General features: G+C 45.0%; 1 protein-coding gene across 1 annotated transcript in view; it reads left to right on the forward strand.

Annotated features, from left to right (window-relative positions):
• Nucleotides 1–16,111, forward strand: part of LOC120565047 (actin-related protein 2-B-like) — an 18,724-nt gene extending 2,613 nt beyond the window's left edge. The window contains exons 2-9 of the mRNA XM_039810365.1: nt 95–205; nt 1,290–1,505; nt 4,930–5,014; nt 7,204–7,340; nt 9,048–9,197; nt 9,964–10,109; nt 11,358–11,490; nt 15,801–16,111. Coding sequence (XP_039666299.1) covers nt 95–205; nt 1,290–1,505; nt 4,930–5,014; nt 7,204–7,340; nt 9,048–9,197; nt 9,964–10,109; nt 11,358–11,490; nt 15,801–15,971 — 1,149 coding nt within the window. The 3' untranslated portion in view covers nt 15,972–16,111. The remainder of the gene's footprint in view (nt 1–94; nt 206–1,289; nt 1,506–4,929; nt 5,015–7,203; nt 7,341–9,047; nt 9,198–9,963; nt 10,110–11,357; nt 11,491–15,800) is intronic.

Genomic DNA, 16,111 nt, shown 5'->3' on the forward strand with positions numbered 1-16,111 from the left:
GGTGATTCCCACACTCACTGAACATGTATTGTACTTTTACCATTATATCCTATTTTGAATATTGAAACGCATGTTTTTCTGTCTTTTCTTCTAGTTTGTCAAGTGCGGCTATGCAGGCTCCAACTTCCCCGAACACATCTTCCCAGCGCTGGTTGGCCGGCCAATCATCCGCTCCAGCGCCAAAGTTGGAAACATTGAAATTAAGGTAATTCATTTTGGCCTTCCTGAGTTCTCATTCATGCCGTGTTTTTCACAAGGCATCTACTCCTTGTGACTACAAGTACTTCTTTTGATTGTGTGGTACTGTACGTAGGTTCGTGGAGACACGGTTTTATCGATTTAACTCGAATGTGTAGTTAACGTCGATTTGTTTAATTGAAAATCGACCCCCCCCCCCATAGAGATACACAAACAACATGGCAGCGACAGGGCCGCTCTGTAGCAGGTGGAGCTCCTCTTCCACTTTTGTTTTTACCTCTAGTTACTACGAAGGAGCTTGCTACAGGTGTGCTACATTCAAGAGACCATGGCATGTTAACGTACGTCACTCAGCAACAGGTGAAAATAGGGGCAAGGTTGCGCAATAAAGTTGAAATGATTTGAACTTTTAGCGAGGAACGAGAAGTGAAGTACCTGTATGTGTGAAAACAGCTTTATGTCACGCATCTGTTCTGTTGTTGTTGAATATATATAATATATACTGTGTGTATATATTATATATTATATGTTGAATATATAGCCCTGTGTTTGTGTGTGTGTGTGTTTGTGTGTGTGAGTCAAAACAAAATAAAGTTAAAGCTTGTTTTGAACCATTTTTTTTTCATCTGCAGATTGATTTTAAGAGAAAAAAATCGATTTAGATCTTTTAAATCGGATTTATTTTGAAAAAATCGGGGAATTTTATTTTCAGGCCATATCGCCCAGCCCCACTGCCGATACTCCCACTCACCGACGCCAGATTAATCGCACACAAAATGGATATAGCTGTTAGCCAATCAGATTCAAACAGCTTAGCTTGTTGAATATTAATGACAACTGGCACAAATCGAGCCGAGTCTTCCTGCAGGCTTTCTATACCGCGCTAGAATGGCTTGAAACAAGGTAACCAAGGTTACAGAGTCCACGGTAGACCTTCAGACATCACCACAAAGTCATGAAATAGGTGTGGCAGGGCACCTTTTAAGACTTGAGACTTGCTGGTGACTTACTCCCACCTCTGATATATACAGTATACATGTATAAGGGGCTCGGGCTGAAATGCAGGGCTCTACCTTTTTGACCCCTGGCAGGACCTGATGGTGGGGGACGAGGCCAGCGAGCTGCGCTCCATGCTGGAGGTGAACTACCCGATGGAGAACGGCATCGTCAGGAACTGGGACGACATGAAGCACCTGTGGGACTACACCTTCGGCCCGCAGAAACTCGACATCGACACGCGCGACTGCAAGATCCTCCTGACGGAGCCGCCCATGAACCCCACCAAGAACAGGGAGAAGATCGTAGAGGTGAGGGCCGGCACGGGCACACGGGCAGAGCATTCCAGATGTTAAAATCTGACAGGGCAAGGCAAGGGCAGCGTTATTTGTAGAGCACATTTCAGCAACAGGGCAATTCAAAGTGCTTTACATAAAACATTAAAGAGCAGTAAGAAAACAACTAAAAACAATTTTAAAACATTAATAAACAAATTAAAAACATTAAAAGACAATAATAAAATTGATAGTGCTGTATAAGAATAAAAGTTACAGTGCAGTATAAGACATTTAAGTTAATAAAATAGATTATTTAAAGAAAAGCAACATCAGAAAGATAGGTCTTTAGCTTAGATTTAGGTGACGCAAAATTCACGTTTATTGCCAAACGTTAGACTTAGTAAGGTAAGTAAGGTAGGGGCATACATACACAGATAAACATATTAAACATTAATATGAAATGAACAATAAATACAGGAACTAATATATACAAGATGGCTGTTTAGCAAAAGAAAAGAGGAGGATTGAATGCAGAATGTGCAAAAAATTATATAATGGTGTAATGCTATGCTCTCTCTCTCTCTCTCTGTCTCTCTCTCTCTCTCTCTCTCTCTCTCTGTCTCTCCCTCTCCCTCTGTCTCTGTCTCTGTCTCTCTCTCTCTCTGTTCTTCCTGTAGCTCGCTCCACCACTTTGTTTATTCTAACGTTAGCACCTCTCTCTCTCTCTCTCTCTCTCTCTCTCTCTGTTCTTCCTGTAGCTCGCTCCACCACTTTGTTTATTCTAACGTTAGCACCTCTCTCTCTCTCTCTTTCTCTCTCTCTCTTTCTCTCTCTCTTTCTCTCTCTCTCTCTTTCTCTTGCCTCTCTCTCTCTCTCTCTAGCTCTCTCCACCACTTTGTTTATCTAACGTTAGCACCTCTCTCTCTCTCTCTCTCTCTCTCTGTTCTTCCTGTAGCTCGCTCCACCACTTTGTTTATTCTAACGTTAGCACCTCTCTCTCTCTCTCTCTCTCTTTCTCTCTCTCTCTTTCTCTCTCTCTCTCTCTCTTTCTCTTGCTCTCTCTCTCTCTTTCTTTCTCTCTCTCTCTAGCTCGCTCCACCACTTTGTTTATTCTAACGTTAGCACCTCTCTCTCTCTCTCTCTCTCTCTCTGTTCTTTCTCTAGCTTGCTCCACCACTTTGTTTATTCTAACGTTAGCACCTCTCTCTCTCTCTCTCTCTCTCTCTCTCTCTCTTTTCTCTCTTTCTCTTGCTCTCTCTCTCTCTCTCTCTCTTTCTTTCTCTCTATCTCTAGCTCTCTCTTTCTCTTGCTCTCTCTCTCTCTCTCTCTCTTTCTTTCTCTCTATCTCTAGCTCTCTCTTTCTCTTGCTCTCTCTCTCTAGCTCGCTCCACCACTTTGTTTATTCTAACGTTAGCACTCTCTCTCTCTCTCTCTCTCTCTCTCTCTCTCTTTCTTTCTCTCTATCTCTAGCTCTCTCTTTCTCTTGCTCTCTCTCTCTAGCTCGCTCCACCACTTTGTTTATTCTAACGTTAGCACCTCTCTCTCTCTCTCTCTCTCTCTCTCTCTCTGTTCTTTCTCTAGCTTGCTCCACCACTTTGTTTTATCTAACGTTAGCACCGCTCCACATCTCCACTCTCTGTTCCTGTAACGTCTGCTGTTGTCATGGCAACAAAAGATGCTCTCGGCTGCTTTTTGGAATAACAACGCTGCCTGCTTATTTTTTATTTTTTTAAATTTTTTTTTACACTACAAAAGTGCCCTATAGTCAACGTTTTCTGGTCAAAAAAAGACGCCGAGTGTGAACACAGCCCAATTTGATTATAAAATGCGTGCATGCTACATAACTACAGCTCAAGGTTGGTTTCTCTCCGTAAAGGCTGTTTCGTGCTTCTGCGTCAACTCCGCGCCGTAGCTACGGCGTCGTGACCCTTTCGTAGGGTTGGGCGGTAACACGGTATATACCGCGGGGTCTTAAAAATAACAACGGTATCCGTTTCAATACCGTCATTTAAAAAAATGCAATGCACTCATATATAGGAGACAAGGATTATAAATATAATTGATGTAATTATGTGTGGTTGTCATCACGTGACAGTGTGGAGGAGAAAGCAGTTTCTTTGTAAGTTGTTATGTTGTTGTTGTTTCAGTTAGAGCTGGGCTATATATCGATATTATATCTATGGTGATATGAGACTAGATATCGTCTTAGATTTTGGATATCGTCATATCGTGATAAGAGACTAGATATCGTCTTAGATTTTGGATATCGTCATATCGTGATATGAGACTAGATATCGTCTTAGATTTTGGATATCGTCATATCGTGATAAGAGACTAGATATCGTCTTAGATTTTGGATATCGTCATATCGTGATATGAGACTAGATATCGTCTTAGATTTTGGATATCGTCATATCGTGATATGAGACTAGATATCGTCTTAGATTTTGGATATCGTATCGTGATATGAGACTAGATATCGTCTTAGATTTTGGATATCGTCATATCGTGATATGAGACTAGATATGGTCTTAGATTTTGGATATCGTCATATCGTGATATGAGACTAGATATGGTCTTAGATTTTGGATATCGTCATATCGTGATATGAGACTAGATATCGTCTTAGATTTTGGATATCATCATATATCGTGATATGAGACTAGATATCGTCTTAGATTTTGGATATCGTCATATCGTGATATGAGACTAGATATCGTCTTAGATTTTGGATATCGTCATATCGTGATATGAGACTAGATATCGTCTTAGATTTTGGATATCGTCATATATCGTGATATGAGACTAGATATCGTCTTAGATTTTGGATATCGTCATATATTGTGATATGAGACTAGATATCGTCTTAGATTTTGGATATCGTCATATCGTGATATGAGACTAGATATCGTCTTAGATTTTGGATATCGTCATATCGTGATATGAGACTAGATATCGTCTTAGATTTTGGATATCGTCATATCGTGATATGAGACTAGATATCGTCTTAGATTTTGGATATCGTCATATATCGTGATAGACTAGATATCGTCTTAGATTTGGATATCTCATATATGTGATATCATCGTCTTAGATTTTGGATATCGTCATATCTTGATATGAGACTAGATATCGTCTTAGATTTTGGATATCGTCATATCGTGATATGAGACTAGATATCGTCTTAGATTTTGGATATCGTCATATATCGTGATATGAGACTAGATATCGTCTTAGATTTTGGATATCGTCATATCGTGATATGAGACTAGATATCGTCTTAGATTTTGGATATCGTCATATCGTGATATGAGACTAGATATCGTCTTAGATTTTGGATATCGTCATATCGTGATATGACATAAGTGTCTTTTCCTGGTTTTTATGGAGCGATGTGACAGTTATCGAGGCATAATATCACTTTTTCTTTTAAAGCCCCCTTTCTCCCCCCCGATAGCCCTCGCCCTCTAAGCCCTCTTCAGCCGTACAGCCGTTACAGATACTGTCAGCGGAGTGGGATGGTTATAAAGTGATGGTTCGGAGTAATTTCACCCTAGGGTCCTTTGCACCATGACCTCGAGCCAAACACCCCCCCCAGAAGCTTTTTTCACCTGGGTCGAACATTGGGAGAGTTAGCTAGAGTAGCGTTATCAGCTGAATAGCTTAGCGCAGGGGCTAATGGATCCGAAGTGTCTCTTAACATTACCCCACTAATAATGCCCAAAATGATACCAAACGTCTACAGTAATACAAATAGGTTATGCACTCATAAAACGATGGATTGTAAAGTTTGTAAGTACACCAGAAGTTTATGTAAATAAGTCTTGCCTGCTGGCTTCTGCTCTCTGCTGTTGTTGTTGCTGCAGTTAGACGAGTGCTTAGGACCGTCTACAAATTACAACACCGAAAAGAGATGCAACAAAAATATGTATTAATTTAATGATTAAATAAGGTAATGTCTCCAAACTTACCTCAATTATAACTTGTCTCCTGCTAGTTATACTACAGCACTTACTTTAAAAAATAAGTTAAATTAATAAATATTTTTGTTGCAAAAAAAGGTTGTAACCCCTCTATCTCAACTGTAAATTACGCCTATGTCCGTGTGTACTTCGTCCACAGCAATCCCACCAATCAGTCCCAAAACGTCCCGGTTAGAGAGGACACACCCTAAACATATTCTTAGTAAATCTTTACAATCGTTCCCTGAAAGAGCCGAGCAGACCTGCCCTGTTGCACGATCCAAATTCTCTGCAAAACTTGGACATTTTCAGCGTGTAGCTCGCGAGCGCGAAGGTGGCTAGTCCATACCCACGACCTTTCACTTTTTATTTTCTGCCGGTTGTCCTGTCCCCCTTCCTCTGACTCTATGTCGGGGTTCTAACCTCCGTTGGATTTGTGAGGACTATGGTTAACTGCTCCTCAGATCTCTGCAGGGTAAATCCAGACAGCTAGTTAGACTATCTGTCTGTCTAACAGCTAGCTAGACTATCGTCTGTCTGTCTGTCTGTCTGTCTGTCTGTCTGTCTGTCTGTCTGTCTGTCTGTCTATCTAACTGGTCCTCAGATCTCTGCAGGGTAAATCCAGACAGCTAGTTAGACTATCTGTCTGTCTAACAGCTAGCTAGACTATCTGTCTGTCTGTCTGTCTATCTAACTGGTCCTCAGATCTCTGCAGGGTGAATCCAGACAGCTAGCTAGACTGTCTGTCTGTCTGTCTGTCTGTCTGTCTGTCTAACTGCTCCTCAGATCTCTGCAGGGTAAATCCAGACAGCTAGTTAGACTATCCGTCTGTCTGTCTGTCTGTCTGTCTGTCTAACTGGTCCTCAGATCTCTGCAGGGTAAATCCAGACAGCTAGCTAGACTATCTGTCTGTCTGTCTGTCTGTCTGTCTAACAGCTAGCTAGACTATCTGTCTGTCTGTCTGTCTCTCTGTCTGTCTGTCTGTCTGTCTAACAGCTAGCTAGACTATCTGTCCAATCAGAGTTCTCTGTTCTGAGACTAAAACTACTTCTGAAGGTCCACATGTTCCACCAAAACCAGTTCCTTCCTGAGACTCTTCAGCAGAGGCACCGTGGCTCTGTCCGGAGCTCAGCGCTTAGGGCTTAATAGGGCTGGGTATTGTTCAAAGTCTTTCCGTCCGGCGCCAATTTCGATACCTCAGTTTCGATGCCGGTTCCTAACAATACTTTTTTCGATAACCACATGTTTTAAAATTTCATTTCAGCATCAACAAAAATACGTGAAACTTGAAAAAGCTTTCATTTTCCACCTTAATTGTGAATCAAAACAGTTATCAGAATTAAAAAATTTCTGGTAAAACTGCTTTTTTTTTCGGTGCCATTAAAGTATTGACGTTCGGTACCCAGCCTTAGGGCTTAACCAAGACGAGATGGGATTGGTTTAAAGAAATGCCAGCAAACCAGAGCATGTTTTTCTCCCATACGGGAATGCTGTGTGGACTAGCGAGACCTTCCTCCGCAGCGCTGTGGAGGAAGGTCTGGCTATGCGAGACTACAGATTGACTAAATGCTGATCCTAGGGTACAGCTACATATTCAGACCGGGTTGTAGAGCAGTGTTGACGAGCAGTAATTTGTACCAGATGTCCTGCCTGAATGCACATGCACCACGAGTACTACTGGATGATATGTATTTTTGGATGATATGTAGTTTTGGATGATATGTAGTTTTGGATGATATGTATTCTTTGTACCTTTTTGTCGTTTTTAGGACTGCTGACCGGCGTGGTGGTTGACTCCGGCGACGGCGTCACTCACATCTGCCCGGTGTACGAAGGTTTCTCACTGCCACACCTGACCCGACGCCTTGACATCGCAGGGAGGGACATCACGCGCTACCTCATCAAGGTAGGGACAGCTGTGTGTGTGTGTGTGTGTGTGTGTGTGTGTGTGTCTGTGTGTGTGTCTGTGTGTCTGTGTGTGTGTCTGTGTGTCTGTGTCTGTCTGTGTGTTTCTGTGTCTGTGTGTGTGTGGTTGTGTGTATTTTAGATTCTTCAAAGTAGCCACCCTTTGCTTTTTTTATCAATAAGGGAAATAACAACGTCACATGTGGTGTCCCTCAAGGCTCAGTGCTCGGCCCCACCCTGTTTATTCTTTACATGCTCCCCCTTGGCCATGTCATCAGCCGGCATGGAATTTCATTCCACTGCTATGCTGATGATACTCAACTCTACCTCAAGACAAACCCAACCGCCTCTGCTGCCCTGCCATCATCCACTCTGACCACCTGCCTGGAGGAGATAAAGGCGTGGATGAAACAAAACTTTCTGCAGCTAAACAGCTCCAAGACTGAAGCCATTCTAGTCGGCACCCCACACCAGGTTCAATCATCTGACATTACCAGCATCAACTTCTCCGGCCAAACTATTCCACTTTCAACATCAGCCACTAACCTGGGTGTTAAAATGGACTCTCATCTGACCTTTGAGACTCACATCAAACATCTCTGCAAGACTTCCTTTTTCCACCTCAGGAACATTGCCAAACTCCGTCCCACACTCACTCCTGCAGACGCGGAAAAGCTTGTCCACGCTTTTGTCTCCTCCAGGCTGGCCTACTGCAATGCACTCCTCACCGGGATCCCTGACAAAAGCCTTCAGAAGTTGCAGTATATTCAAAACAGTGCTGCTAGGATCCTGTTGAGGGTGCGCAAATATGACCACATCACCCCCATCCTTAAATCACTCCATTGGCTTCCTGTCTCACTCAGGGTTGAGTACAAGGTCTCCCTCCTGACCCACCAGTGCATTCATGGTGAAGCCCCCCTCTACCTCAAGGAACTCCTCACCCCACAGACCTCAACACGTACCCTCCGATCTGCCTCAGCATATTTTTTGAAACCTCCCAGGACAAAGCTCCGTACAATGGGAGATCGGGCTTTCTGCTCCAGCTGTTCTCCCAAACTGTGAAAAGCCCTCCCCCCCCCCCCGAGGACCCCACAGACTGTGGATGCTTTTAAACGCGTGGCCTTAAAACCCACCTTTTTAGGAGAGCTTTTGAGTGAACTTGTCCCTTTTGCCTTTTATTTACTTCCTTTTCTTTTCATGCTCTCCATGTGTTTTTATAATTTTTAGCACTATCATGTAGCACTTTGAGATTTGCTTAAATATAAAGTGCATTACAAATTAAATGTATTATTATTATTATTATTATTATTATTATTATTATTATAATTCCACTAATGAACCCTGACAAAGCACACCTGTGAAGGTAAAACCATTTCAGGTGACTACCTCATGAAGCTCATTGAGAGAACACCAAGGGTTTGCAGAGTTATCAAAAAAAGCAAAGGGTGGCTACTTTGAAGAATCTAAAATATAAGACATGTTTTCAGTTATTTCACACTTTTTTGTTAAGTACATAATTCCATATGTGTTCATTCATAGTTTTGATGCCTTCAGTGAGAATCTACAATGTAAATAGTCATGAAAATAAAAAGGAAACACATTGAATGAGAAGGTGTGTCCAAACTTTTGGCCTGTACTGTATGTATATATTATATTATATTAATGATAACCATGAACTCTGCCACCTGTCTGCCCGTGCGTCCACCAGCTGCTGCTGCTGCGAGGCTACGCCTTCAACCATTCGGCGGACTTCGAGACGGTGAGAATGATGAAGGAGAAGCTGTGCTACGTGGGCTACAACATCGAGCAGGAGCAGAAGCTGGCGCTGGAGACGACGGTGCTGGTCGAGTCGTACACGGTCAGTCACCTCGCTGTAAAGGGTTACTTCGGGTGTTTTCCAAACTGGACCCTATTTTCCCCAAGTTTTTGTGTGTCAAGATCAGTTCAGACCAAAAGATTCGCGACGAGACGAAACCGTTTTAGAACGTCTCAGCTCGACTCGAACCAGCTTATTAACAGCCAATAGAGAAGTCAGCTGGCGTGCCCTGACAGTAGCTAGGTAAGGACTACTAGCCAGTCAGAAGCAGAGTGTGAAGGCGTGCCCTGACAGTAGCTAGGAAAGGACTACTAGCCAGTCAGAAGCAGAGTATGAGGGCGTGCCCTGACAGTACCTAGGTAAGGACTACTAGCCAGTCAGAAGCAGAGTATGAGGGCGTGCCCTGACAGTAGCTAGGTGAGGACTACTAGCCAGTCAGAAGCAGAGTATGAGGGCGTGCCCTGACAGTACCTAGGTAAGGACTACTAGCCAATCAGAAGCAGAGTATGAGGGCGTGCCCTGACAGTAGCTAGGTAAGGACTACTAGCCAGTCAGAACAGTCAACCTGCACAAAAAAGATATATAACACAATAAAGGAGAGGGAAAAAGCCAAAAAGCGTAATATGAGCACTTTAAGACGTCGTTACACTTCTGAAGGGATCGTGTGTGTGTGTGTGTGTGTGTGTGTGTGTGTGTGTGTGTGTGTGTGTGTGTGTGTGTGTGTGTGTGTGTGTGTGTGTGTGTGTGTGTGTGTGTGTGTGTGTGTGTGTGTGTGTGTGTGTGTGTGTGTGTGTGTGTGTGTCCTCAGCTCCCGGACGGCAGGTTGATCAAGGTGGGAGGGGAGAGGTTCGAAGCCCCCGAGGCTCTGTTCCAACCTCACCTCATCAACGTGGAGGGAGTCGGGGTGGCCGAGCTGCTCTTCAACACCATCCAGGCCGCCGATATCGACACCAGGTGAGCGTCGTCCAGGGGCCGGCCCTAGACCTAGACTTTTGGGGGGCCCTAAAGCAGGATCTGGTTTGGGGGGGGACTCTCCACATTGTAACATGCTGCCACTGCACTTGGCACTAAACCAACTTGTGTATTGTAAATATTAGTATAAGCACTCATAAGGTACAAATACGCATGTAAAGACTAATGAGTCCATGAAAAGTGCTTTTTATTATTATGTGAGACCTATTAGCAGCAACGCTATCTTTAAATAGACCGGCTCTCTTATGAGCTCTATTGTGGGACATTTCAAGCGCTCTTGGGTGTGCCTAACAGGGCCTAGCAGTGCCTAACAGGGCCTAGCAGTGCCTAACAGTGCCTAACAGTGCCTAACAGTGCCTAACAGTGCCTAACAGTGCCTAACAGTGCCTAGCAGTGCCTAACAGTGCCTAACAGTGCCTAACAGTGCCTAACAGGGCCTAGCGGTGCCTAACAGTGCCTAACAGTGCCTAACAGTGCCTAACAGTGCCTAACAGGGCCTAACAGTGCCTAACAGTGCCTAGCGGTGCCTAACAGGGCCTAGCGGTGCCTAACAGTGCCTAACAGTACCTAGCGGTGCCTAACAGTGCCTAACAGTACCTAGCGGTGCCTAACAGTGCCTAGCAGTGCCTAACAGTGCCTAGCAGTGCCTAGCGGTGCCTAACAGTGCCTAACAGTGCCTAGCGGTGCCTAACAGTGCCTAACAGTACCTAGCGGTGCCTAACAGTGCCTAACGGTGCCTAGCGGTGCCTAACAGTGCCTTGCAGTGCCTAACAGTACCTAGCGGTGCCTAACAGTACCTAGCGGTGCCTAACAGTGCCTAGGAGTGCCTAACAGTACCTAGCGGTGCCTAGCAGTGCCTAGCAGTGCAGAGCAGTGCTTAACAGTGTCTGACTTTTTGCTAAAAGCTAACAGCGTAGCTATGGCTGACCTTTGGCCTACTTTAGCAAATCAACATTAGCTCACTAAGAACCTGGGAACCACAATCCCAAACTGGCAGTGTGATTTTCTGTGTACTGAATTCTTGACCTAAAGTAAACTTCTTTACTTTTATGATCATCATGTCTTTTTTTTAAATATTAGTTTTTCTAAAATTATACTTAAAAAAATCCCAACATATCGCCTTACGCACAGTATCGCAATACATTGAATCGTGACCCGTGTATCGTGATACGTACGGTATCGCAGCCCTGGTCTGGAGTCCATTCCCCATCGTTACGTTTCTCTGAGCAGGTCCGAGTTCTACAAGCACATCGTCCTGTCCGGAGGCTCCACCATGTACCCCGGCCTGCCGTCCCGCCTGGAGCGCGAGCTGAAGCAGCTGTACCTGGAGCGGGTGCTCAAGGGAGACGTCGACAAGCTGTCCGTGAGTACGGGGCTCCGGAAATAACCCAAGTGTTTTCCAACTAGCGTTGGGTACCGAAACTCGGTGCCAATAGGGAACCGGTGCCGACGTAAACGGTAGTAACGAGACCGAATAAGAACGAAAGTTTCGGTGCCTCATTTCGGTGCTTGACTTTACACTACACCTGACAGCACGTAACGTTAGCCTACCTTTAGCTAGCAGCTGGATTAAACACCGGTAAAATGCTGACAGCTAACGTTAAACAGTGTAAAGTGTGACTGTATTTCACTGTGGAGGACTTCAACAGCGGGATGTAACAGTCTGCTCTGCAGCGCAGCAGCAGCAGCCGCTGTCGCAATTCATAGATATACAGTAGTAGTACTAGTAGTACTAGCAGTACTAGTAGTACTAGTAGTACTATGTTTATATGGTTGGAATGAAATAACACAGACGGTGCGTTCACTCGCAGCTGCCGTCGTCGGAATTAAACAACACAGACGGTGCGTTCACTTGCAGCTGCCGTCGTCGGAATTAAACAACACAGACGGTGCGTTCACTCGCAGCTGCCGTTGTTGGAATTAAACAACACAGACGGTGCGTTCGCTCGCAGCTGCCGTTGTTGGAATTAAACAACACAGACGGTGCGTTCACTTGCAGCTGCCGTTGTCGGAATTAAACAGCACAGACGGTGCGTTCACTTGCAGCTGCCGTTGTCGGAATTAAACAACACAGACGGTGCGTTCACTCGCAGCTGCCGTCGTCGGAATTAAACAACACAGACGGTGCGTTCACTTGCAGCTGCCGTCGTCGGAATTAAACAACACAGACGGTGCGTTCACTCGCAGCTGCCGTCGTCGGAATTAAACAACACAGACGGTGCGTTCACTTGCAGCTGCCGTCGTCGGAATTAAACAACACAGACGGTGCGTTCACTTGCAGCTGCCGTTGTCGGAATTAAACAACACAGACGGTGCGTTCACTCGCAGCTGCCGTCGTCGGAATTAAACAACACAGACGGTGCGTGTTCACTTAAAACAGGTGTACCCGTGGCGTGGTGCATTCACAGTAATTGTAAAATACCCTTTTCCCATCTGGGGTTCAACAGCAATATACTGGTGAAATAAGTTATTGTTATTGTTATAGTTATTACATTATTATTAAGTCTTTAATGTTGACCATGGCCTTAGCAATAAACAAGTCACTGACTGTTGTTTACTACCCTTATTTTTTTTCTTATTTTTTTTTTTTTTACTTTATTGAAAAGTACCGATTCAGGCACCGTTTAGGCACCGGCACCGTTTTAAAAGTATCGATTTAGCACCGGAATCGAAAAAAAACCAAACGATACCCAACCCTATTTCCAACCGATCGGTGGCCGCACACCTTAAGCCCAGTTCAGACTAAAGATTCGTGACAAGATGTAACCGTTTTAGAACGTCGTAGAGAACATGTTCTCCCAATAATTATCAACAACGACTTAACGAGGTGGGAAACAGATGATATCAATATTACATTTTCATTTGTAGAACAGGCCTGAGGGCTCCTCGTGTGGTCCTTGGGGGCTACCTGGTGCACCGTGTTGGTGACCCCTGCTCCAGAGTCTCCAGTTTCCCTCTCATTCCCCCTGCTCTGGTGTTGCCCTCCTCTCATTCCCCCTGCTCTGGTGTTTCCCCCTCTCTCTCATTCCCCCTGCTCTGGTGTTTCCTCCTCTCATTCCCCCTGCTCTGGTGTTTCCCCTCTCTCATTCGCACCTGCTCTGGCGTCCCCCCCTCCTCATTCCCCCTGCTCTGGTGTTTCCTGCTGTCATTCCCCCTGCTTTGGCGTTTCCCCCCTCTCATTCTCTTGCTCTGGCCGCCCCCTCCCTCTCTCATTCCCCGCTCCTGCGCGTCCCCTCCCCCCTCTCATTCCCCCCTGCTCTGGCGTCCCCCCTCCCTCATTTCCCCCTGCTCTGGTGTTTCCTGCTGTCATTTCCCCTGCTTTATCCTTTTCTCATCTCCCCCTGCTCTGGCGTTCCCTCCCCCCTCTCATTCCCCCTGCTCTGGTGTTTCCCCTGCTCTCTTATTCCCCCTGCTCTGGTGTTTCCCCCTCTCATTCGCACCTGCTCTGGTGTTTCCTCCCCCTCTCATTCCCCCTGCTCTGGCGTCCCCCCCCTCATTCCCCCTGCTCGTGGTGTTTCCTGCTGGGCGTTTTTCCCCCCTCTCAATTCTCCTGCTCTGATGTTTCCCCTCCCTCATTCCCCGCTCTGCTCTCCCCCCCCCCCCCCCCCCTCTCCCTCCCCTCCCCTCCCCCCTCATTCTCCCCCCCCCCCCTCCCCCCCCCCCCCCCCCCCCCCTCCCCTGCTCTGGCGTTTCCCCTCCCCCCTCTCATTCCCCCTGCTCAGGTGTTTCTGAGTCCCTAAACCAGAGCCATTTGGAAACACTTCTGACCCGTTCTGGTTGGTAATCTGCGGGGTTGTGTTGCCATGTCAACGGCCGCAAACGGAGACATTTTGGCAACGCCGACACTGACGCCAAATTTTCTCAGTCCTGATTGGTTCTCATCGGTCACGACGTTTCGTTCTCTGAGGCTAAAGCCGCTAACGTTACCACGACGTAGCAACATAAACGTAGCCTAAGTACAGTACCTGAGTCTGAATCTAATTGGTTACCAGGGCCTTTTTAAAACGTTAAAGTGCCCATATTATGAAAAAATCACTTTTTCTGAGATTTGGGGTGTTATATTTTGTGTCTCTGGTGCTTCCACACACATACGAACTTTGAAAAAAATCCATCCATGGTGTTCTGAGTGAGATACGGTTTCTGAATGTGTCCTGCCTTCAGTCTCCTAGTGAGCTGTTCAAAATCGGCTCGGACTGTGACGTCACAGTCCGAAATGAGCTGGCTAACCACAACCGTTAGCTCGTTAGCATGCTAACCGTTAGCATTAGCATGCTAACGCTAATGCTAACGCTAGCATGCTACGTCGTTCTCAATAGCAAAGCACTGCTACAACACACACAAGTTCACCATGATCTACAAAAGAACTACTTCCATGTGCGCCCTCATTTAGAAGTCTCCCAGCTAATCCTGCCTTGTAACTGACCAAAGTTGGAGAAACAGGCTTTCTTTTACTGTCTCTAGAGTTAGCTAGCTGACATGATCTACATCTGAGCTACTGAGCATGTGCGAGCGCAATCAAAGATAGTACAGAAGAAGAAGATGAAAAGAGGTCTCACTCTGTAGCTAAAACAGAAACCAGGTGAAAAGAGGATCTGCAGCAGTGAGAGAGAGCTGTGCAGTACAACAACAATATGGTGTTTGTTGATAATTAAACCATGTAAACCTATTCTGGTACAACCTTAAAATACAGTTATGAACCTGAAAATGAGCATAATATGGGTGCTTTAAACGTGGAAATTTCGGTACCTGACAGCGTTGGTTTACCTGCCCTGGGGACTGACTGACAGGCTGAAGGCAGCTTGATTTCTACAGCACCTCTCAGCAACAAGGACACTCAAAGCGCTTTACATTAATTAAAGAGCAATTAAAAGCAGTCAAGATGAAAATAAAACAGGCTAAAAAAAGAATAATATAAATACAAGAATAAAAGTTACAGTGAGTAAGAAATTAAGGTAACACTTTACTTTAAGTTTTCTACATAAGAGTGACATGACACTGTCATGAATACATGACACTCACATGACACAGTCATGACACATGAACCATAACCTTAACCATAACCATAACGTGTCATGACAAAACCGAATGACACTTACTAAAAAAGAGTTATGTCATAAACGTTTATGACTTGTTTATAATGTTTTATGACAGTGTCATGTCAGTCTTATGTAGAAAACTTAAAGTAAAGTGTAACCGAAATGAATAATTATTCAATTCAAGGTTGTGGGGCAGGTTTGGGAGGAGGGAGGGAGGGGTTTATTTTTAAGTTTAGTTTAGTAGCCTAAACAATGCATGTTTAATTTTAAGTTGAATTCATTGTAATTGTAGACTGGAGACTAGAGCTGGTATATATATATTTTTTAATATTTGTACTGTCATGACAGCGATGGTGCTGTCGGTTTACCTTCTGTGTTGCATCTTCAAAAGTGCACAATAAAATGTGAAACTAAATTAGAAGTGTTTATTAGTAATACAGTGGAAATTGGTATAAATGTGAGTATTTGGTTAGCATGTTGATTTTTACGGTGTGTGCCCCTAAGTATTGTGGTTGGGGGGCCACTGTGCTCCTAAGTGAAAAAAGTTTGGTCTGGAGCCCTGGTTAAATTCCACCCCCTCTTCTTCTTCTTCTTCTTCTTCTTCTTCTTCTTCTTCTTCTTCTCTTCGAACCGGCAGAAATTCAAGATCCGGATAGAGGACCCCCCCCGGCGTAAGCACATGGTGTTCCTCGGCGGCGCCGTGCTGGCCGACATCATGAAGGACAAGGACATCTTCTGGATGACGCGGGACGAGTACCAGGAGAAAGGCACGCGCGTGCTGGAGAGGCTCGGAGTCACCGTCCGATAAAACACCAACGTGGCATCGGGACTTTGCGTGAACATACACGCTACTTTCCTAAAGCCAAATGGCAGTCCTTCCAGAAAAAGTTTTTTTGGTGATTGTTGCGGGGCAAAAATCCTTGATTATATGCGGCACGTTTTCTTAAA

This window comes from Perca fluviatilis, chromosome 1, assembly GCF_010015445.1.
Source record: "Perca fluviatilis chromosome 1, GENO_Pfluv_1.0, whole genome shotgun sequence".
Taxonomy (NCBI): domain Eukaryota; kingdom Metazoa; phylum Chordata; class Actinopteri; order Perciformes; family Percidae; genus Perca; species Perca fluviatilis.